The sequence below is a fragment of the Ostrea edulis genome, chromosome 5 (assembly GCF_947568905.1).
Source record: "Ostrea edulis chromosome 5, xbOstEdul1.1, whole genome shotgun sequence".
NCBI classification, from domain to species: Eukaryota; Metazoa; Mollusca; class Bivalvia; order Ostreida; family Ostreidae; genus Ostrea; species Ostrea edulis.
The window spans coordinates 32,384,026-32,409,787 of NC_079168.1; the positions used below are offsets into that span (position 1 = coordinate 32,384,026).

Below are 25,762 nucleotides of genomic sequence, written 5' to 3' on the forward strand. Positions count from 1 at the left end.
CCATCCTCTCTTCATCACACACTCTCTCTCTCCCTCCCTCTCTCTTCATCACACACTCTCCCTCCCTCTCTCTTCATCACACACTCTCCCTCCCTCTCTCTTCATCACACACTCTCTCTCTCTCCCTCACAAACTCTCTCTCCCTTCATCACACACTCTCCCTCCCTCTCTCTTCATCACACACTCTCCCTCACACTCTTCATCACACACACTCTCTCTTCATCACACACTCTCCCTCCCTCTCTCTTCATCACACACTCTCCCTCCCTCTCTCTTCATCACACACACACTCTCTCTCTCCCTCACAAACTCTCTCTCCCTCACAAACTCTCTCTCCCTTCATCACACACTCTCCCTCCCTCTCTCTTCATCACACACTCTCCCTCACTCTCTTCATCACACACACTCTCTCTTCATCACACACTCTCCCTCCCTCTCTCTTCATCACACACTCTCCCTCACTCTCTTCATCACACACACCCCCCTCTCTCTCTCTCTTCATCACACACTCTCTCTCTCCCTTCATCACACACTCTCCCTCCCTCTCTCTTCATCACACATTCTCTCTCCATCTCTCTTCATCACACACTCTCTCTTTCTCCCTCTCTTCATCACACACTCTCTCTCCCCCTCTCTTCATCACACACTCTCTCTCTCCCTTCATCACACACTCTCCCTCCCTCTCTCTTCATCACACATTCTCTCTCCATCTCTCTTCATCACACACTCTCTCTTTCTCCCTCTCTTCATCACACACTCTCTCTCCCCCTCTCTTCATCACACACTCTCTCTTTCTCCCTCTCTTCATCACACACTCTCTCTCTCCCTCTCTCTTCATCACACACTCTCTCTCTCCCTCTCTCTTCATCACACACTCTCTCTTTCTCCCTCTCTTCATCACACACACTCTCTCTCCCTCTTTCTTCATCACACACTCTCTCTTTCTCCCTCTCTTCATCACATATACTCTCCCTCCCTCTCTCTTCATCACACACTCTCCCTCCCTCTCTCTCTTCATCACACACTCTCTCCCTCCCTCTCTCTTCATCACACACTCTCCCTCCCTCTCTCTTCATCACACACTCTCTCTCCATCTCTCTTTCTGCCCGTAGATCTATTATTACCTTGTATACTTCTTTTGAAGAATGCTTTGCAGCCCTCACACGACCATACCCCATAGTGGAACCCCGAGGCATTGTCACTGCACACCTGACAAAGCTTGTTAGGGCCATGACCTACAAACATAAAATAAAAGTTTCACAATATCTTATGCATAAAAGTACCCGGCACAGTTAAAGGTCTGTGAACTGCTAAGAATAGGACATGAACACATCTCATGAACATGAACTGCTAAGAGTAAGACATGAACAAATCACATGAACTGCTAAGAGTTAGACATGAACTGATCACATGAACATGAACTGCTAAGAGTAAGATATGAACTACCACATGAAAATGAACTGCTAAAAGTAAGACATGAACACATCTCATGAACATGAACTGCTAAAAGTAAGACATAAACTGATCACATGAACATGAACTGCTAAGAGTAATTAGAAAGACATAAACATACAGATTGGATCAACTGCCGGTCACTAGAACAACAAGTTCTTGTAGAAAATAAAAATATCCCTACACTTAAGTGCCCTGGATGTTTAACTTTCAAATATAAACTGTCACAGAAAAGGAAAATGCCATTTATCTGTCTGCTAGTCAACTAATTGGCTACATATTGCCATCACACTGTAAATGAAAAAATCAAAGAAATGCTCTTTATCTTAGAAAGCATGTCAATCAGAAATTTGTACATACAGTGAATAATTGTGTACATGCATGCAATATTTCAATATATGCTAAAGCATTGTCTGCACTCGGACAAAAGTATTAAATTTTTGTCTAGCCCGCGAAGTACAGCATTTTGTTCGTTGTCTGTCTGTTTGTCAATTTCTACAACTTCAAAATTGTATGAGAAAAGACTTTTTTAAGTATGTGTAAAGGTAATTCAATATATACAATGATCACTAATGGCCTTGTATCCTGTGGGGACACAGGTTAGAATAGGTCCTCAGTACCCCTTGATTGTCGAATGAGGTGACTAAATGGGGCAGTCCTTTGGATGAGACAGCAAAAACCGAGGCCCCGTGTCACAGCAGGTGTGGCACGATAAAGATCCCTCCTTGCTCAAAGGCCAAAAGTGCTGAGCATAGGCCTAAATTTTGCAGCCGTTCACCGGCAATGGTGATGCCTCTATATGAGTGAAATATTCTCGAGCGGGACGTTAAACAATATACAACCAACCACTGGCCTTGTGTAGTGGTACCCTTACGGGCAACACTCGGGTTACAGTGGAACAGTCTATAATAGTTTAAATACTTAAATATCCACACACACACACACACACACACATATATATATATATATATATATATACCTGCAACTGCACTATGCTTTAATTTCCGTCCATCTGCGAATGAGAGGGAAGGGTCTAATAGTGGCAGGATACGTCCATCATGGTCCCGGAACTCCAGGGTAGTGGAGGAAGGGACTTGATTATGCATCATATAAGGCATGGATAGAAAGCTCCCCTGAGGCATCATTCCAGGCGAATGGTGGGGACCATGATTCTCCTCCTTGGGAACCAGTTTATCAATGGACTCTCTGCAAAGAAAAAACAAAATGAGACTGGGGTTATCTTCTGTAGATTGTCCCTTTCCTTTTTTGTGAGATTGTATGGGAATTTTAAATAGTACTGTGTTTAAGGGGGTCTTATCAGAAGTTAAATAATATTGTATTTAAGGGGGTCTATTAGAAGTTAAATAGTACTGTATTTAAGGGGGTCTATTAGAAGTTGAATAGTACTGTATTTAAGGGGGGTCTATCAGAAGTTAAATAGTATTGTATTTAAGGGGGGGTCTATCAGAAGTTGAATAGTACTGTATTTAAGGGATCTATCAGAAGTTGAATAGTACTGTATTTAAGGGGTCTATCAGAAGTTGAATAGTACTGTATTTAAGGGGGGTCTATCTGAAGATTAACTGTGTTCCCTCATTCTCCAAGAAAAATGCATTGTGTAAGGAGACTATTAAATACTTGGAAGATCTCTGGAGATGGAAGAAATTGGATCAGTATCTACAGAGACAGCAAGAAAACAAAATTAATGACGGAAAAATGAGGACATGCCAATCTTTACCGATGATGTCTCAGACTCTGAACACAACTTGGTACACCATGACTCCATTTCTGGAGTCTGGAGTTTTCTCCGGACTACTCACTGATGTCCCTGCTGGGTTAGTTAAACACACATAATTGGAGCATTTCCTCTTTATCTGTAGTCATAAATCACACCAATCTTCTCGAGGGTCTATAACTGTCTGTGCACTACATGCACTCCTCTTCTGTTCACCAAAATATCAGTTAATTATATAATTACTTGATGCATGTGTACATCCTTATTTATTTCATTAATGACCCTGCACTATAATTAAGTCAAGCTAGATCAATGTGCAGTTTTTAGTACTTTTAATCAACTGTGAACAGCTGTGTCTCCTCAAACCATATTATATAACAACCAAGACCAACGATTTAACACAACAAGGCTCACCTCAAAGGGCACCATATATTTGCCAGCCATAAATCGTAATAATGAATGACAGTCAATCTCTTGGTCTGCTCTGATCTTTACTTGCATGTTTTTCAACCCTAGAGTCATGAAAGCCTAAAATCTGCTCATAAACTATCAACTCTGGCTGTCAAAACTCATCAGTATAATAGATCAGTTCAAATACAACCCCCCAACAATCCAGCTTTGTGTTTGTAATTGATAGAAAAATTTGAGCCATATTTCTTAATGTGTAACCATGGTGATGATGATTACAGGATGGGGTCATTCAGTCAGTGGCCAGTTAAGAGCATGTGTAGCATGCAAATTCTGTAAAATTGCTATTCTCCACAGGGTCAGTTTGACCTTTCAGTGGGAGAGTTTTTCCCAGCGAAAGGAGATTTATCATAAATTCACAATCTCCTACATTGCTTGTTGTCAGGAGAGAAAGACCCTTTGTGATTGTTAATAAAAAAAAGAAATCATTTTCTGATCATGCAATTGGTATTGTATGAATGCAATTACCTACATCAATGAATTTCTTTTTTTATTCTGATAACTATTAATTTTTTTTAAAAAAAATATGGTGTGTATACTAATTCAAATAGAATAATAGAACATTGCGGTAGAATTCCAGGACTCTAGGAAATATCCAACTATAGTATGTAAATATATATGTATTTAAAAGGATGTGCATTATGTAATAGTGCTTTGTTTAAAAATTCCAGCATTCTAAAATTGATTTCTGTGAAATTCAGCAACTTCTATGTACACAAATTTCTCTTAAACCTGATAAAAGCTTTATTTTCATTAAACTGATCCCTATACTCAAATATGATATCAGAAGATGGTGATTTAAAAAACAAAAACAAAAAAACTTCCAGATGAATTCTCAAGTTTCAATTTCCCATGCGATTTTTCAAAGAAAAGACTTGATCGAATTCTTCTAAAACCTATTAAGCTTTATTTTCATTAAACTGGTCCCTATACTCAAATATCATATCACAAAGTGGTGATTCTTTAAAAAATACATTTTCCAGATGAATTCTCAAAGAATTCAATTTCCCATGCAATTTTTCAAAGAAAAGACTATATATGAAATGGTCATGGTGCTTGCTACCTAAACTCGTGTTATTCATTAATGAAAATCCGTTCACCCCGCATGCGGAAGGCCGGGGTTCGAATCCTGGCCGCGACAGACCTAAGTCGTTAAAATAGTAGTGACAGTTCCATCACCAAACGCTCGGCATCAGGTGTGAATGTCACGGGTCCTCGGAGATGACCTTAACAACGGATGTCCCGTGTCACAGTAGGTGTGGCACGCTAAAGAACCCTCACTGCTCAATGGCCGTAAGCGCCGCGCATAGGCCTAAATTTGAAGCCCTTCACCGGTCTTGGTGACGTCTCCATATGAGTGAAAAATTCTCGAGTGAGACGTTAAGCAATCAATCAACCTTAAAAACAAATAAAAATCATGAAGCAAACATTTTCAAATATATGCCAGATTTAAGAGATGATAATTAATGTACATTGATTTGATCATAATTGGTACGTGTACTTCGTACTTTCAAAGTGAAGCCGGTTTAGAATAATGGCGATTTTTGGTCGTTTGAAACTTGTACTTGGTAAATGTATAAAAACATTACCAGAATTATCGTTAGTTCTGTACTGTTTCATCTCCTTAACAACCAAATTTACATCAGTAGTAACATTTCTGTTAATTAGGTTAGAACTTCCCCTCTGATCAAGCTGTAATTAATGGTAGTGAACATTTGTACTTTTGTCTGCCATTGAATATCTGAGGCATGTTGACATATTCTTGCTTGGAAAGACATGTATCTGCATAATACAACCCCAGAATCTAATCATCAATGAATCTTAAAAGTAAAATTAGCAGGACATGAAAGATTAGCACATTACTTTAAATGGTAATTTGTTAGAGAAAGGACAATTTGTGAAAATATTCACTTTCCAAAAGAAAAGGTTCTTCATTTAAGGCATGCAGATTAAATTTGCATGAATTTCAAACTTAGAACATTCAAGTTTGTTACATTCAATCAGTTTGGGGTCAGTGTGTGCTGAGGATATAGATAATATCTCACAATAAAATTGTGTGTTTGACAATTAGGTCATAGGGACTAATTAACTACATGTAGTATCATAAATTCAATATATATTTTAAAACTCTTCAACAAACTCGGACAAAATTTTCCTTTTTTCATTCACCAAAAATCTACATTTTGTAGGTGAATTGCTCACAAAATTTCACCTTTTTGCTGGTGCTGAAATGCATTGTGGGATGTCTGTAGTGTTACGAATGTTTCTGCTCATATGACTGAGTTTTACCATCAAATAATTTCTTCTCATAATTGGGATAATTGGATGGGGTTCATTAACATTACTTTAATGTTAGATAACTTGTCTAGATTTCACAGACCTCTTCCTGGATAATAAGCTGGGACAATAACCCCCTTCTTTGAAATAAGTGGCAGATTTAGGAACATCTAACCCCCCCCCCCCCCCACTTCATCTAATCATTGGAGAGTCACCTCATTACTTCATGTCCTCCTCTCCGTATTTCTGAGCTACTAGTCAGACTTCATCACGAAAAAAATATCCAATGTGGCACGGCCCCGTAAACCCCCCCCCCCCCCCCCCACCACCACCACCATTTAGATAATCATGCCTTGGCATTCATCCCGTCCTTGCACACACACACACCCTTCTTTTTATTTTTACCCCCATCCCCCCACCCCACCCCAGGATCCGACAAGCTAATCAAATAATATCAGCATGCACTAATCAGTGATCCTTTAAACTGAAACTTCACAACCAAACCGATACCAAAATATTCCGTGCACATTTTATGTCTTGGATCAACTGATACACATAAATGTTTCATAGGTTTATTCTTAGATCCGCGCCCTCCTCTATCCAATATATTAATAATCCTTTATCTGTCGTGAACGTACCTCGACATATTCTCGTCGTCGCTCGCCGATCCCCTAAGAATCCTACAAACCGTACCACCGGGATCCGACAAAACTTTTATAACGTTCAAAGCATCCTCAAATTGTTGATCGTGGTATTTTGCCTCCATAACACCATAACACACAAAGACAGTGACACACCATAAAGAAAAATATCCCTGAGAAAATACATTGGTGAGCTGTGATGGTTACATAAAAGGTCAGTTATTCCGTGGACACTTCCACTTCAACCACTTGTCTTAAAAGAGGTTCCTCCCTCGTTCTACCCGGTCCTTAATTCATTCATTTGGTCATCTAACGTGTGATCGATATACACAGCCACTTCACTGACCGCTGACTAGCCGGCCGCATGACCTGAATAGCACATGTGCACTTTTCGACCGCTGGTCAAACACCACACACAGCGGCGGGTTCACAGGGCTGGCGATTTAAATGGCCGTCTTCGTCAGATCGACGAAAAGCGCGTCTGCTAAATTAATAAGGTCTTAATCATATTTACATTAATGAATTGGTTTAAAGTATTAGATTAAAACAAGATAAGTATATATAAGTATATATGTAGATGTTTCACGTTTATCCCCTTTCTGTGGGAAATATTTTTTTTTACCCTTTGTATGTTGCTTCAGCTCTTTTTATCTATGCAGCGTTCATGTGGTGTGTTTGCATGGCTCAATAGACCTTTCTTTTCTAGTTTATTATTATTATTATTTTTTTTTTTTTTTTAGATAATTCCGTCAGCAATGAATTAAATTATTTTCAAAATCGATCTTATACTATTTATCCAACTTTCTATTTGAAATAGCTTGCACTTTCCGCAATATTTGCAACAAAAATTGCGAATTAGATTGAATTTTGATGGTGATTTTTACATACATCTACTTTTCCTTGTAGTATTTTATTTCTTCCTCTTAATCTTATGCTTTCGTGTCTGTATATTCTTGCATGAAATGTTTTGTTTTATTTTGTATTCTTTTGTTAATCTGTGATATGTCTGTGTATATGTGTACATGCATGCTATGTGTCTTTGTCCTTGATATACATGTGTATGATAGTCGGTTAGAAAGCTCTACAGAGCTTGTGTTTGATTTGTTGAATGTATATAGTGCCGACTTTAAATAAAATTTACTTTACTTTCTTTGAGATTGAATAAACGACCGAATCAGTCACCTATAGTTGGGTTATTTTATTGTAAATACCATGTTGTTAATTTAAATCTTGTCTGCAATCAGTATTTCATATATAATTATAGATGTGTGCAGTGCAGAAGTGTGCACTCTGTCAGTATTAGTACTTCTGAATGATTGTTATTTATTTTCAATGTTATAATTAATTGCTTGTTAACCTGTACATGCCCCCCAAGGGTCCTTGATTGGTGAATAAAGAATATTATTATAATTTACAACGAATCTATCACAAATTACATATCCTATCATCAAAAATCTTTTTGGTGCTTATGATATTGTCATTCCCAGTGGTCATTATAGATTAAAGTTAATCAACGAAATTTTTCCATTGCAGATATGCAGATATGCGTGATGTGATTTCATTGCTCAAAGATCGATAACCCTTATTTTTCAAATGCGGAGGGAAATAATTAGTTCTAATTTTGAGTTATCTTTCTTTTAGCATAGACCACTTTCATCCTCACCATCCGTGATTTTTCATCCCTAACACTGGATTACGGACATGACAGCCCACCTTTCAATCAATTTCTGTTCAGCACTCCTTACAGAAATGTACATTAGATATGAGGAAGAAATATCTGCAAACGGAAACTACCCCCTGCTTATTATTTTCAATAGGAAGGGAGAAAATGCAACGGACCAGACCGGGATTCGAACTCGTGCGCCCTGAATCTCCATTCAGGTGCTCTACCAACTGAGCTATCTGGTCACCGGCGATCGAACACGTCTGACCGCTACATATTATATTACTTTTCATTATGTGTATTGTTTTACTTCTATTTTCTTAAATGTAATTATTTTTATCTTATAGGGTCTATTACTACAGTACTTGTAAATCAAAGATATTTACATCCCTTACTAATCTCGCTGTTACGTTTTAATAGTCCCGTTCACATGCGCCCATTCACTAATGGGTGTAAATCTTATATACGTGCAAATTTTAATTCTGGTGTGTAAATGTAATTTTTGCAATGCGCATTTCCAAGCAATATCGATGCAGTTTGAAGACGAGGAATGAGATGGATATAGCCTATGTAGATGTTGATTTTACCATATCTTGTTCAGATATAATAATATTTCAATTGGAACTTACTAAAACAGAAGGTCACTGCTTTTTTTTTTATATAGGACATGATGTAATTTAAAAAAGATTGGAATATCTTAATTTATAGACAATTTCAATAATTTGTACATGTGTGTAAATTTGCCATACGTTCACATTGATGAAAATACAGTCACCGAGAGTAAATACTCTTATATAAAAGTTAATTTGTACTCAGTCTGGCCATATGCAAATTAAGTAAATACACTCGCGTGCAAATCTTGCTTTACCTCTATTCACACGCGCCCCAAAATACAAACCAAGTGCAAAATTTGCGTTTACATGTATATGTAAAGTTTAAGTGTATTCATAATACACATGTGTAGTATACATGTAGTGACCTTGTGTCTGGAGATTATCTGCTTCCCAATTATATCATGATGTACATAATGAAAATATGTTTCAATGAAACAATGAAAGAAGAAAACAGAGGACTGCTGTCCAGAATTTGTAAATGTGGAAAATTAAGATTATCAACATATCAATATCAATACTTGCTACCAACAAAGCACGGTGGTCTTATTTATGGTTCTGAGTAGGACTATGATTGACGAAACAAAATATTTCTATTTCATTTTTTTTTTTAATTAACATTGCATCTAACTGCACACTACGGAGTGATTTTACATTTTAAAGCTTCAATTTGTGGCAGAAACACAAATGTATTTAAGTTCTGCAAAAGGAGGAATGCCGATGATCGAGGTATGACCAACGCAAATGTGACGTTTTGGCTTACACACATTAAAAATAAAATAAAACTTCAACCAATCAGAATCACCAAATCAACAATTAAATGATGAAATTTAAATGTGAAGTAATCTTGTGCTTACCTCCTGGACTCGTAGCCATTGACGAAGAACGGGAATGACGCTGTCTCTCTGTCGACAGGACTCAGCGGAAACCGCAGATGGTTGTACCTTGGCTCCGTCAGAATTCCAACCAAGTTCTTCCGTGAATCTAAATCTTTACGATTGGTTAGCGAGTCGTACGACCCGAGTCCAAAATGGGCGGAAAGTCGTTGTTCAATATCTCGGTGAACTTGAGAGTCTATGGAACCACGATCAAACAGTCTCTCCCGGCTCTGATTCTCCTTTTGTATTTTACCGGTAGACAAGTCCCTAGGTTCCGAGTCGTAATTGTTAAGGTAGTAGGAACTTTGCAGAGACTGTCCGTAGAGATACGAGGGGAAATAAGCGGAGTATGTGGTCGTAGTGGGACTTGTCGGAAAACCACCAGACATTAAACCAGAAGCCACCATACTGTTAATAAGCCGCTCGCTTCCTCGCACTGACGTAGCCGCAGTTTGTGGGTTACCGCTGTTCCCGAAGGGAGGCAACACGCTTCCTGCCATGGGAGAAATCGGCGAGGAGGCGCTGGGAGGATGCTTCTTGCGTTCCTCCATCGTGAGGCTGGCCGTTGCACTCGCGCGGGAGTCCTCACGTGAGGTGTCGTCTGACTCGTTGGTTGGAGACAGACTTTGACATGAACTTCTACCACTAGAACACGAACCCGGGACGCGCTGCTCCTCCTCCACTTTCTTGGTAATCAGGTGTCTTAATAGTTTCAACCCAGAGGGGCTTTTTTCATCCAGGTACATATGCGATTCCTTGTCGTCCTCGATTTTTTCTGAAATTACTGACACGTCGGAAGAACAAGAGCCAGTTCTTTCTCGCATATCTTCGTCATCAATTGGCGTTCTGATCTCGTCAGTCGACATGAATTGCTCTATCGATGTGGGTCCACTTTTAGGCTTCTTAGGCGGGGGCATACTGGCTACTAGCAAGTCAACACTTCGATGTCACGTCAAAGTGCTCAACCTCAACTGCAAAGGAAAATGTGGAATATTCAATCATGATTTCAGTAACAAGGTTTATACAGACAGAATGAGTGACCATTCTGTACTTATTGTTCACCTCCATTGAATTATGTCCTACGGGTCAGACTTTGTGATCATAAACTGAGAATAGATTTAATCTAACTTCTAAGCCAGTAAAGTCCATGATGTATCCATGTTTGAAAATATTAAGATTGAAAATGAAAATATTAAGATTCAAACTGTCAATAAATCAGTCATGGGTGACTTAACAATCTCGTTAATATCCCCAATCTTACTTTTTTACTTAGGGTTTTGTCCTACCCCAGTGGGTCTTGACGGCCGGGGATTAAGATAGGTCGATAGAAGACAGGGTGTACCCCCACTTTATCAACATTTGATAGGTCACCCAACATTTCTTAAGTTTTCCGCCCGAGTGATCAACAGACTATAGTGTATTTTACATGTATGAGTATTGTTGTGCATCATCAGTTATCTTCAACAATGATATGAATTTCAAATTAAATAAATAAAAATCTAAATCATGAATTTGAAAAAAAAAAATGTAACAAAACGGAGTCCAAGTTGAAACTGTTACATTAACATGCATACAAATGTCTTAAAATGAAATATAAATCTTTAAAAAAATTTATCCAAAGTTGTACAATGAATAAATATTGAAAATTAATTATGGAGTGCATTTATTATAAAACCACAAAAACATTGTGTACATGAGTGTGATCTGTTGTGCGAATTGATTCTACAAACATTTCTTGAACAGTTCGAATATCTCACTCATATTGTTTTATATTTGAAATCGACCGTATTTATTGTCGTGATTGTAAATTAATTAATTCAATATCATCATGGAAAAATATATATTTGCACCATAGATGTTGTTTTTCATCTGAGATTTAGAAAAGGTATTCTTATATTTCAAACCAAATTAAAGCGGAGTCGTAATTTATGTAATTAATTCACAGTAACAACAAGGACAAATTGTGATAAGCAGTGCAACAGGATAGAACTGTTAATTACAAAGATATTTCCAATGAATAAATGACAGATGATGATGAATTCATATTCTATTTATGACATGAAAAACAGACTACATCTGTAAGAAATTTCGTTTGTTCTCCATCTGCACCCCATTCACACTTAGCCAGCACATCAGCGAATCGTTGGTTTATGGGGAAGACGCGAGAGTTATCTCGCTTGTGCCACCGACGGTTTCTCAACTGTAATAGATGCGTCTGGGAAACGAGAGATTACTGCACGAAGACGAACAGTCTTACGCAAGATAATTAGCTGATTGAATGATAGCAGAAAGTCCCAAAGTAGATAGCCGATTCACAACTCCCCAACTAGTTAATGGTGCTTACAAATAGACGTGAACAGAGCATTCTGCGTAGTGGGTATTAGACTTTTTTTTTCATGCTTACTATGGAGATAGGAGTGGTGTAATGTAAGTATTGTTTACACAGCCCTATAGCAGTTAAATCTTCGTAATACGCGCGTGAAGACTTCATCTCTACCATAACCCGAAGTAACAAAACTCGAGGACACTGTCAAGCAATCTAACCTCCACTAATCCTGAATCCAAAGAATATAATTGTCATCATAATTGTCATCAGGCGAAAAACTTTCCTCTTTTTCTGACAAGCCTTTAACGATTTGTCAGATTAACAAGAAAGAAAACTTGTTAATAGACAGACATATATGCAAACCAACACGTGGCCCAACACCTTATTCTCTTCGTGGAGGTAGGGAATAGAAGATGATATATATATATATATATATATATATATATATATATATATATATATATGTTTCATACTCATGTGAAAAGCAATTACACACCTAAGAATTTATCTTCTCTAAACTCCCTAAATATCCATACTAACATGAGTCAGCATAAATCATTGATGCTCTTGGTTGGTGAAAAACATTAACCGTCCAGAAAAAAACCCAAAAAAAACCGAATTATTCAACCTAATTTTTCTTATAAAACTTCTACCTACCAAAACCATGACAGATCTGAAAATTCCACATGTATTTACATATCTTCACCGAAACAATACTGGAATCGACAAGCTTCATTTCTGAACATATCCGGAATAGCCTTTCACTGGGGTCACACAACGGTGCACGACCGAGTCGCCTTTACAGGCGATGAACAATGTGCGACAAATTAATTATCCAATGTCGGTATGCCCGGATGTGTATATATATATATATATGTGTGTGTATGTATGTATGACCGTCAAATAAACCGGCTAACCCGCTTGACCGTTCATCGTACTGCGGGAGATTTAATGCACTAAGATAGAGCGCCACACACATTTTTACACTACACTGGGATTTGGTTAAGGATTGCGAGCTATGATGATCTTTCTCGATTATTTTTCCAGTTCTGATTATCAAATACACGCAATCAATGCACGTCACTAATGTTGAGGTTGGAAATTCAAATTTTGTTCACGTCTGACAAATATTGAAATACTGTTATGAAACAAACTAAGTACCCAAGTTATTTTTTTTTATCGTTAAAATTTCATACATAATATTTCTATCGCGATAAGTTTCAGATTTGGTGAATTCAAAATGGTCATCGACATCTGTCAAACATAATACATGTATTACTGAAGAAAATAATGCGCAATTCTATAATCAACATTCATGATATATTTAATGTGGTAATCTGTATTCTACCAATTTTAAATGGAGGAAAATCTAAACTTGCCAGCTCTCTGAGGGAGAATATAACTCTATATTCTATTGGTTTCTCTTGCGATTTTTCGACAACGATTTCAAATCAGTGCTAAAATTGATGAATATATTAGATACTAGATGATACTAAATACCATTTGAAAGTGGCATTAGTATCGATATTCTCAATATTCGTGCAATGTCATTCAATATCTTAATACAAGCATTTCGTCATTTACAAATATGTAAGGCCTAGAGGTTAGAGAGTTTGCCCCGCATGCGGAAGGCCGGGGTTCGAATCCCGGCCGCGACAAACCTAAGTCGTTAAAACAGGTAGTGACTGACAGTTCCATCACCAAACGATCGGCATCAGGTGTGAATATCACGGGTCCTCGGAGATGACCTTACAACAGATGTCCCGTGTCACAGTGGGTGTGGCACGCTAAAGAACCCTCACTGCTCAATGGCCGTAAGCACCGAGTAAAGGTCTAAATTTGAAGCCCTTCACCGGTCTTGGTGACGTCTCCATGTGATTGTAAATTTCTCGAGAGAGACGTTAAACAATATACAATCAATCAATCAAACATGTAACAAAAACAACCAGAGCGGGTTCTACTGAATTCAGTCATATATAGATTTACACCTGTTTGAAATTTACTTTTAAAATCTGGTCCAGAATTTTCATAAACAGTAGTTGAGTTAAAGTGGACATGCTTTCAGATCTCGACGGACTTTGTCGCTGACAATTCTTAATGTTACATCTCGGCGGACTTTGGTCGCTGGCAGTTTGTACACGCACTATGGACAGTAAGTTTAGATCCTAGCGGACTACAGTAGAGGGCATTTTAATTTCAGATCTCGGCGGACTTTGGTCGCTGACAGTTTTTATCACCGACCTGTGACCGCTCCTGTATGGAGGTGCCCACCGAGACTATCTAGTCCCAGACCAAGATGATCTCGGCGAGGTTGACCTCACACGGACTAAACTGACCACTTACATTTACACCTCCCTTCGTGTTTTACAATAAAGGTGCCATCAACCATTGTCCATCACCGAATACCGAAATCTGAATGTTCACCACCATGCTGCTTTTCCGTGCAGTATTTGTATTGCATATATGTGTAGCTTTGTTATCAGGGTTAAACAAATTTAACTGAATTCAAAGGAACACATTTAAGGCAGGTGAATTAATTATAAACGGTGTGTTGAAAGACATCTTCTTTACTGCTGCATCTTTACATTCTGATGACCCTTATTTTGGTATTATTTCCTGGCATTTAGACATTTTTTCCTGGCATTTAGACATTTAATCAATTTAGATTTTTTCACTATAAGTTCTCTATGAAGGACATTACTGCTAATATCCTGTACCTTATTTAAGCAAATAAAAGACGATAAGAGAGCATTATCACAATTCATCACAGCATTCTAAAAGATCGGGGCGCCGCAATCCGTGTCTGTTTAACACAGCCGTTGTAAAGTACGTACATATTAAAAAGTGTTTCCAAACACTGCTGTGTCGTGTCGGAAGTCAAGTGGCGCCATCATTTTAAATTAAATACGTGTACTATCTTCCAGGACCCAGTTGCACAAAAGTTAGTTAACTTTAACTGATAATTAACACTATATATATGTAAGAGTTAATGACAATTTAACTGTTAGTTAAAGTTAACTAACCTTCGTTCATTGGATCCAGATTATTTCATCACGTGATTTCCTCACGAGCCAAGAATGGATATCAAATGCATTGAGCATGCGCATTCACTAGGCTTGGCTTATTTAGAATCCTTGCTCAATTTTGTTTTGAAACAAATCGGGATATGATTCAGAATAGAACATTATAGTATATTAACAGTTAATTATTGTTAACACAACAAAATAATAAAATTATAACAAACACAACGAAATAATAAAATCATAAAGAAATGCTGAATTAATACCATTATCAACAAAGTGGTTGAATATATTCCTTATTGAAATACATGGTATATTTGTTGTAACGCATGGTCCCGAAATGTTATACAAGCAATTTCTGTTAACTAAGTAAAGAAGACATAGCTTGTAGTCCTTTCTCTCAATTCGATTTGATAAGCTTTCGTGTACTTTTTTTTTTTTAATTTTATGATCAATAGCTTCATTTAATCACCAAAACCAATATTCTTTTGCTTCCTTTTCAGGTCGGACAGATGCACTAAATATATTTGTTGAACATAGGTATTAGAAAAAAGTTGAATAAAGTCCTATAATATATATTAATATAATTTATCTCCGCCATCAAACTACCTACACTAATACAATAACTGCTCCCTTGATACGAACACGTGAAATTTCAATGCAGTGCACTTGTGTACCACAGCCTTTGTATTGCCCAATATAATTGTACTTCACAGTGTTCAATGTTTGTGACCAGTCAGTTTTTAAAAAAACAACCAGTATTTTTAAACCTACACTCAATAAGAATAAGTTTATTTCAATACAAATTAGACCAGTTTTTAACACTGAAAGAAAAGAAATTCTGCTATGTTCAGTTTCATGCCATTATTAAAATCATCCAAAAGTCAAAGAATTCATTCCACAGTTCCCCGCCCCCATTATCCGAACAGTTTTAATCAAATATATCTATTCATTTACTAGTTTACCTATTGCAAGCGCCTTGCAGTACATATACATGTATTTTTTCAATTACAGCACCGTCTTTTTTGTGAACATTTAATTTCAGTACACCGGTGGGTGATTTTGTTAAACCTACACGTTCAGTAATTAGTTAAATTTTTAAAGAGTAATTCATTAAACACACACACGCACATCACTTTTCTTGTCTTGAAATGGACCTTATATTTGGTAATTCGCGATATTCTACAAGACTTTTTTTAGACTGTTGTCAGGTTAAAACATTAGAATTGAAAAGATATACAAACCCATTAATTTTCAACATACTTGAACTTACAAGCAAAAACTCCCTAGTCAAACTATCGTGTAATATTCCTCTCATAATATAAACAGTAATTAGCCATCCATCCAAGACGATATTGCGGGAAATATAACGTCCGCCATTTGTAAGTTTGCTAGACCAGGATGAAATTAAATAACATATAATATATATACATATGTATATATCAATCACTCAAATGTCCAGCAGTTACGTCATCCCAGTTCACAAATTTACCTTAGCCACACCTGTGCAGATCACAATATTCTGCAGACTGATTTGGAAAAAAAAGGACTAGTGGTGTTTGTATAACCAGTTCTCGTTCTAAGTAATTGTGTGGCCGGTCTCATGTTGCCAGACTAGTGCACTTTGACCGTTAATAGAACCTAACTTTACAGTGGGCAGGGTATTGAACCTTACGCAAAATTACGGACCCCTCTCCAACCTTGCTCTAAATGTTTTTATTCACCACAAAAGCCAAATGCCTTTGACAAGAGCCAAATAATGGCCTGATATGAATAACGTTTGGTGGTGATCACTCTGGCTGTGTCAACGGCAGGTCGCGACTCCCTGCTCTCAGCCTAGTACTTAGCACGCCAAGGCCTCGTCTAAAACTTGGACATCCCTGATCACTTCAATCACGATTTTCTCAACTTGCGCAATCAGACTGGCTCAAAAATCACACAATTAATTGTTTCGTACATTGTAAATAAATCTTTCATTAAAACAATACATGTTAGGCAGCACAAACGCAGATAGAACAATTCTGCAGAGTATTAATTTCATGGAAAGATTTTACAACATGCCATGCGTTTGTTTATTTATAGCGATGTGACCGCGCCGTGAACCTCGAGTTTACCTTACCCGAACTTATCCTCGATTGACCTAGCGCGATCAATACGCGGTCAGATCTATACGCCTAACTGTTGCTCAACACATTTAGCGAAGGCCTCGCAGTCATCATTAAACCATGTCCGCCAAATTATCTGATGATATCGAGGAACAAGAAGGAAATATCGACCAAGGATTAAAAGAGAGAGAGAGAGAGAGAGAGAGAGAGAGAGAGAGAGAGAATATATTTCATGTTTGTTGTAGGCTTATGTCCAAATATAAATTAAAATTCAGAGACATGATGTGCTGCACAAAAAATTATATCCTAACCATTCGCTTTTTTGCGAAACAGTGTTTAGGCCGACTTTGAACTAAAGAATGTCATTTATCTTTTTTTCCTTTACAAATATGTGAGAGAGAGAGAGAGAGAGAGAGAGAGAGAGAGAGAGAGAGAGAGAAATACACATGTATACTCCTTTTATTATATCATTTTAATAATCTAATGGAGATTTCAATGTAATTTTCGTGAGAATGGCTACATAACAAAATCCTCTTAGACCCGGTCGTCACACAGGGTTAACGGCGTTCAGCGACCAGTCTACCTCATTCTACGGACAGGCTTCCAGGCTAGTGATTATGCGAGTTTGTTTCACACATTTGAATTTCCACTGTCAGTATAAAGAATATATAAAAACGTGACACACCTTGCTAACGAGGGGGTACGGAAGTGGGTGGGATATGTGATTTTAAAGTAAACAGGAAGTTTGTGATAGACTTAAATATCAGGGTCAATGATACGGATCTTTTGTAACGTAATAAGTAATCATAAATGTATCAAAGACTCTTAATTATACGTAATGCAGGACGTTTATCACACAATGCCCATATTGCGATCACATGTCAGTTGGTCCGGCGACAAGCATGCGCACTGACTCATAAACCGACACGTCTACGTAAGAATACACAATTAAGAAATTTCTTCTTTGAAAACACACGAGGAATGAACTGTGATGCTTCATGCAGACATACTTCATGGAGCACATTATTGATTTTCAAAAATTCTACTTGCATTTCTACCGTTAAAGTAGAGGTACTATATTCATCACAATTCATACACGATTTCGTCCCAACTAAATTGCATTCATGAGGAAATGATCATCATTGAAATTTGTAACGATATCAAAGGAAAAAAACATTGCAAATGTAAATATCATAAAATATACAATGGGACTAACTCGAATTTCGATTCGCAAACCTGCCCTGTGCTTCGAACACGAAATTTTCTATTGTCCACCGGCCAGTAAAAAAAAAAAAAATTTCAGTGAATATAATTCGTGATCAAAGGCTGCAGTTTAATATTGTAGAATATAATCCCTTTAGCTGTATATCGACTCTGCCAATTATACAGTAATATGTTTTTTCTAATTTGAAAGGACCGTCACTGTTTTGGTCTGTAGGTATAAAGGGTTTTAAACCCCATTGAAGCAAGAGGTTGACGTTCTGCTAAAGGTTTAAAAGTACAGGGGACATTATGTATGTCTGCACGAGAGAATATTCTGATTCTTGAAACCCCCATCCATCCCAACCCAAAAAACATGTTTTAATTTGTCATGAATTTTCAGTAAAATAAAAAAAAATGACTGACACCCTGACAATTGCTTAAATTACAAATTGAATATTACTTAAATTAAAATTGAATATTGCTTAAATTACAAATTGATTATTGCTTAAATTACAATAAGCCTTTATATTATTAAAGAATATCTGATTTGAAACATTCAGGTGACCAAGAAGATAAATGAAACAATACTGACGCAATCGGAACTCCTCGAATGTCTCGCACACTCTATGTCGAGTGAGCGAGACATTCGAGGAGTTCCGATTGCATACTGACGTGTACCTAACAACAGGTCCATGGGTAAAACCGCTCACCTGAGAGGCTTTATAAACCTCTCGCCTGAGAAGTTATATAAATGTTTCAAAATCCTCTCTTGTGATCCTATCCTGGCCCCGTGGATCAAACAGCAGCAACAGACAACTTTGTACTACATTTGTACTACATTAAGCTGCTTGTGTACTAATAACAGACAGTACATTGGTGGTTCGTGAGAAATGGTTTTGAGAAGTCACACCTACTCTAGTATATTTCCATTTAAAACTTCAAATCCCATGCGTGGACCGCCCTAGACTTAGGGTCATGTTTTTGATTTACAAAGAGTCCCGTCTCGACGCTAAGGCCCCCCCCCCCCCCCGGGGGTGGGTGGGTTCATGGCTATAATCTTTTAAAAATGCCATTATGGTTATTACAAAAAATTGAAGAATTTCATTACACGTGTATATTCTTATAAAGATTTAAAAATGTCCTTGCCTCGTGGATGGAGGGTAGGGAGTTTAGAATTTGAAAATTTCGTTATATAAAGAAGTTTTTCTTCTTGTACTATTTTTTTTTTAATTATCTCAAATTGCAAAGGGTTATATACTCTACGTTTGAGGAAACTGGATCCAACGCTTGCCCAAATGATGCTTTGTGCACGCAACGTTGTTTGAGTTCACGTGGACTAAAATCCAGCAAAATTCATAGGGATATAACTCTGCGTTTCGAGACCCCCCCCCCCCCGTTTAAAACGAGGTACATTATTGTGACCACTTGTCAATGTAAACTGCGGACTCTACAAGAGTTCCTATCTGATGTTTTAAATTTTAGGGCTGTTCTTTTTCCTTTCCTCATTTTTTTGTTGATCAGAAAAGAAGGAAGGGAAGAATGTGCATTAGAAATTTTTGTTGTTGTAAAAATGACGCCTTTAAACTTCTTCTGCATGGTATATCTGTTACTCCTATCTAGCGTTGTAAAATTTTAAATGATTTAAAAATAAAAATAAACAGTTGCTTCAGCCCTGTTTATGAAAGTCCAACTCAAACACATGTTCAGTAAAATGTGTTTAGTAAAACTTAAGATAAGGTCATTTCTATTTTCTTAAAGGCTGGTCATTTTGTCTCGACCTAATCCTATAAAATTTAGTACGATTTATTTCGAGCTGAAACTGGGTCAACTGATAAATCCACAAAAGATGCATGACACGATGACATGACTGGACAACATGTAAATAATTTATAATCAATATTCACTGCACGGGTCTGCAATATTTTTGGTGGTCAAAGTAATATATGTTTGTTGTCCTAAAAAAATGAAGTATAGACCGATTTGAGAGTTTTAGTTCAAACTTTTAACGACCCCCGGGCACTTTTTTGTTGTTGCTTATAACAAGTTTTTCAACTTGATGGAATACTGTGATGCCATTAGACACACGTACACACACAATGTTACTGAAGGGAATGTGTCATTCAGACTACGATGGAGGAGATTGTGTGTCACACAAACTATTACGTTGAAGGGGAGGTATGTCATAAACGCTGAATTGTTGAAAGAGTAGAGTATGCCATATATACATGTACTATGCCGTTGGAAGAGATGTTATAAATACAATATTTACATTCACTAAATCTTTTCTCTTATATTTCTTTGAAATTGACATTGTTTTCATGTTGCTAACTAGTTCGATCCGGTTTTTTAGTACCACCTGTCTGTGTAATCACTACCAAATATGGAGCGTCTTCAAGGTGCACGATTTTCATCCAGGCATCATCAAAAGGTCAAAGGTTGCATTGGCTGATCATCCGTTTAATGTAACAAATGGGTGAACAAATTGTAAATATGAAATTGTTGTACTTAGATCTAGTTTATATCTTTTAAAATTACATGAAATATAAATAACGTATGTAATGTCTTTCTTTTTTGTTTTATTGGGTGATGTGGGTTGCAATCATGGCAGGAAAAATTGCACGACCCGCAAACGCGAGCAATGCTGGCTACCTTTAGCCGATAAAACAACAAAGACATTTTATTGTTGAAATGTATACACACGATGCCGTTGTAAAAGGGATAGTTCGTCATACACGCGATCTCACAACCATGCATTGTTTTCCTGACAGGTAATATTATGTACAAAATCAATTGCATTCGAATCTGATGTGTAATATAATACATGTATTATCAATACTTATTGTAAATGATATAACGAGCGTTTCCGTATAATGAACCTACTAGATGCAATCAGAGGGAAATGTAGAAATACGGAATGGAGTCTTGGATGGTTTTGATTTTAGTGCTTCAGTAAACATCACTTGAAAAAAACAAACATGTCCGACGCATATTGGAATATATGCATTGGGGGGGGGGGGGGGGGGGGGGGGGTCTTTTCATGTTTGCTGACCTCCTTTTCTCAAATTCAAAAAATGCACCTTTTAAAAAACTTAATTTCCAACATTTTGACAGAAATTAAGAATGAAAGGGACATGGACACGACTTGAGATGAAAATTTACAAAATTTATTTTTTGATTTTCAATGTTTACTATATGTTTAACTAAGGTACTAGTATTTCTAATGGTCAGCAAAAAATTGAATGTCAATTGCTCATAATTCTTTTTTATGTAAATAAGGCCCGTGTCATCTTTTTGTTTACATACCTTAAGTATACTAATAAAAATTTCGTTTAAAGCAGATGTTTCAATTTACGAGTTATTTCTGAACACAAACAGTTTCTACTGTTTTTCACATCTCATTTTGTTTTCTATGAAGCAATCTATATGCAAACAAAAACATGGCACGAGCCTTGAATTGTGAGTGTTGAATCTCACTTGTAACGCAACAACTGGCGTTCAAAGTTTTGCTGACCATATTAAAAATACTTTAGTAAAGCATTGCTGATATTAGAAAAGAAAAATATGAAAATATTCAGTTCAAATCGTGTCCATGCCCATTTGAGAACATATGTCATTTTGGGTGACATTTTAGGTACAATTCACTTGCATCCCATCGATCTTGTTTCTACAACCCCCCCCCCCCCCCCCTTTGGGTATATCATTAGGTCTGTTTTAGATTTAGTTCCTGGCTCTTACGTATTACAGAGGTTTACGTATTGTAGAGGGTTATATATAAATATGGACATTACTAAGTTATCGTAGCAAAGAAGAGGAGAAAAATATTTTAATCAATCAGAGATGGAATCCGGGACCCTTGCATTAGTAGCTAACCAGGCCGATATACGAAGTATAATGATATTAGTACATTTACAATATAGAATTTGATGTCAATTGTAATTTTTCATTTCATCGGATGGGTGTAAAATTTGTAAATACAAAGGTTACAATATAGAATTTAATGTCATACTGTAATTTTGAATATATTGGATGGGTATAAAAACAAAAGTTACAATAATATGACAAGCTGTCATACTGTAACTTTGAATATATTGGATGGGTGTAAAAACAAAAGTTACAATAATATGACAAGCTGTCATACTGTAATTTTGAATATATTGGGTGGGTGTAAAAACAAAAGTTACAATAATATGACAAGCTGTCATATTGTAATTTTGAATATATTGGATGGGTGTAAAAACAAAAGTTACAATAATATGACAAGCTGCTGTCATATTGTAATTTTTTATTTTACACCCACCTGGTACATCGAAAACTTACAATGTGACATGAAACCTATTTCGGAAATCATACAAGAACTCTTCATATCGAGGAGATTATAAAATAGGTTTAAAAATGGCAGAAGGTAACCTTCAATCCGCCTCCTCTCGTGACATTGGACGGATTTTTGCTCTGGTTCTCATGATTTGAAATTAGTTAAATTTATCTTTCATTGATGTCAATAGTGGTTTCAGATATTTCTATGGCTAAAAATTCGTTGAAGTTTCATAAGATCTAAACTATATTGGGTACTACACGTAAAAGGTGTCAGGGGTTGGGTGGGGGTGGAATGCACGGGTATGGAGTTTTTGTCTCCGTGTCGTGATGATTCACAAAGAAAATCCAGTTCATTCTGATAGTATACGCAGCATATAGACATTTAGTTTGACTGATTCGCGATATTTATCGACATAGTGATGATGTTTTATAGGTTAGGATCCCAAAGTCTTCGCGGAAGTTCACAAAGGGCCTTATATGGACATTTGAGTTAAAGATTATTCAAAAACAATAAAGTTGATGAAATTCATATTTCGATATATCAAATACTTTGAAAGTGTATCTCGTGTAAAGACATGTGGTTATGACGCAAGTATCACAGCAGTATCTACACCATAGTGTCATAAATGGGTCAACTACCTCAACTTCTATTTTATTTTTTTAAATTATAATTCGTTGAAAACAATAACTTTTCTAAATTATTTTCAAGAAATTATCCTAGGTCAGTTTATAGTAACTTTTACACCATTAACACCACAAATATCTAATATCTGGTTTCAGCGTCTTAGATTTCCCTGATCAGTCATACATATTATCTGACTGTAAGAACACCACTAGATCAAGGTCTCGCATAGGATTATAAGGAAACGGAGAGCTAAAAGTTGATGTTAATTCACGTCCAGATGCTTTGTAATAAATGCCTCCGATTTCATAATTAGAGTGAAAATGATTTCAGAATGATTTTTTAGATAAAAGATATTTTCCCATGAAATGGCATAAAATATGAAAGTTGACATATTTTGGCACTACCCTGTATATAATGACGTCATATTATAAACTCCCATAAAAACCTTTAAATAATTATGGTGTTTCCACTTTATACTGTACTGATGCTTAGCAAAAATTTCCTCGGAGTGAAAATTAACATTGCATTTTATTTAAGAATAATACAAAAAATATAAAAAATTACCTGCAATATTCCCAGGTATACCGGCCTTCATTTCTTGATCTTTCACCTGAAAATTAATTAGAATTATTCGTCCTAATTCAACAATTGTGTTTTGCAGCTACGATAAGAATTGATTATAAAACAAATATTCCACGGACTGCTACTGGTATAGTAGAGTGGGGGGCGTGTCCTACACTACCCGGAACATGCGAACATTCACGCATTATATGAAAATAACAAAATTAAACACACCAGAATCAAGTCTTGTATGTATTTTTCTCATGATAAAAAGAATACAATAAATAACAAAAAATGAGATTGAATTTTATGGGTACTGTCACATTTTGACGAAAAAGGTAGCATTAAATTTTCACACCTTAAAAAAAAATCCTCACTCATTCCAAGACCGCAAAACAAGGGAAGCGTTGCGATTTTAGTTAAAACATGCATGCTTTGCATATTGCATGAGATTATATTTCAGCATAATCTGATTGGTTTTATATCTCTACAGAAACTGTAGATTATGGGTATAGAACTTTCTGTGTACGTCATATACAAAGAAAGAGAGACACTCCTTAATGTGATATAAAACATCGATTTAAAATAGAATTGCAGAATAGGATTACCGGCATTGTTTGTATATATCAAAGTAAACATTAAATGCAAACATTTTCTAATAGAATAAAAAGGCGATGGAGTCAATGTGAATATATAATTACAAAATTGCAATAACTTGTTTTACACTGAAGTAGAAGCAAAATACTGTCAATAATTTATGGAATTAAAATGAGAAACATTGTCCAACAACGTGCAGGAATTATAAAACGAACTTACCCGGGCACTACACCATCACGGTATAACAGAAAAGGACATTGCCTCATTACAAAAACGCCGCCATGTCTAATCATAAAATCCAATGGGGAAAACGAGCGATTGTTTTGTATATACTGACAAACATGTAGTAAAGACTTTTTTTGCTCCACTCAACAGATCGTATACATTCGCCCCGATAAACGTAGGTCATCGACAGTTCATCTGAGGTTAGGCGCTCCGTTCTACGGTACATAGAAAGATATAACGCATAGAGAGAAAAAACCTGCCAACCTGCAATGGCTTTTGAAGTCTTTGTTACGGATCGAACCAGAATTAAAATTAAAAAAAAATTCTCTTTTCTTCCTAAGCTATTCAAAGGACCGTGAAAAGGAGGAGTAGATAATTTGAGAAGATGTGTGCAGATGCCTTTTGGTGTGACTATTGGAGCACGACAGGGTTCGTGTCCCGAACTGATGCAGGTTGACCTTAATTGAACCCATCGAGGACACTGGTATAATTTATCACTTAGCTGTGTCTAATTAATAAACAAGTATTTATGTACATGTTCCTAGTGTATGTGGCATTGCTGGGAAATCTCGGGCACGGGCAAAAGGTGAACAGGCATACATAACATAGCATTTTCAAAATACCAAGGTTGCACAAAATCCAAGGTAGAATATACTGTCATTGTCTGGGTTCATGTTAATGTAAGTAGTAATGACCCCTAATTACTGAACTCTTCATCCGTAGTTACTGTCTGCACTAGTGATCGTGATCTTGGCTTGCAAAAGTATAATGGCCCCTAATCGCTGAACTCTTCCTCTCTAGGTACTGTCTGCGCCAGTGATCGTGATCTTGACTTGTAAAATGCATCGCCTTCTTACAACGAGAAGATGCCAGGCGACTCTTTCATAACTAAACGTGGACAAGCTCTGGGTACTTCTTTGTGGTCTCTGCACTTTTAAGTGTCTCTAAGACGTTTAATTGTTCTCGCGACCAATACAACATGCCCGAAAGACAAAGTGGTTTGTCCGATTCGTTTAACTAAATTACTCGTGGCGAGGTAAAACGTGTTGATGAACACGTTT

General features: G+C 36.8%; 1 protein-coding gene and 1 long non-coding RNA gene across 2 annotated transcripts in view; one reads left to right on the forward strand and one right to left on the reverse strand.

Moving 5' to 3' along the window:
- Positions 1 to 9,270, forward strand: part of LOC130054852 (uncharacterized) — a 12,263-nt gene extending 2,993 nt beyond the window's left edge. Inside the window, exon 2 of the long non-coding RNA XR_008803187.1 lies at positions 8,215 to 9,270. This is a non-coding gene — a long non-coding RNA (uncharacterized LOC130054852). The remainder of the gene's footprint in view (positions 1 to 8,214) is intronic.
- Positions 1 to 11,557, reverse strand: part of LOC125649281 (estrogen receptor beta-like) — a 28,945-nt gene extending 17,388 nt beyond the window's left edge. The window contains exons 1-3 of the mRNA XM_048876710.2: positions 9,705 to 11,557; positions 2,432 to 2,658; positions 1,125 to 1,235 (exon numbers count right to left, since the gene is read on the reverse strand). Of these exons, the coding sequence (XP_048732667.1) occupies positions 1,125 to 1,235; positions 2,432 to 2,658; positions 9,705 to 10,642 (1,276 nt within the window). The 5' untranslated portion in view covers positions 10,643 to 11,557. The remainder of the gene's footprint in view (positions 1 to 1,124; positions 1,236 to 2,431; positions 2,659 to 9,704) is intronic.
- Positions 11,558 to 25,762: the final 14,205 nt, after the last annotated feature.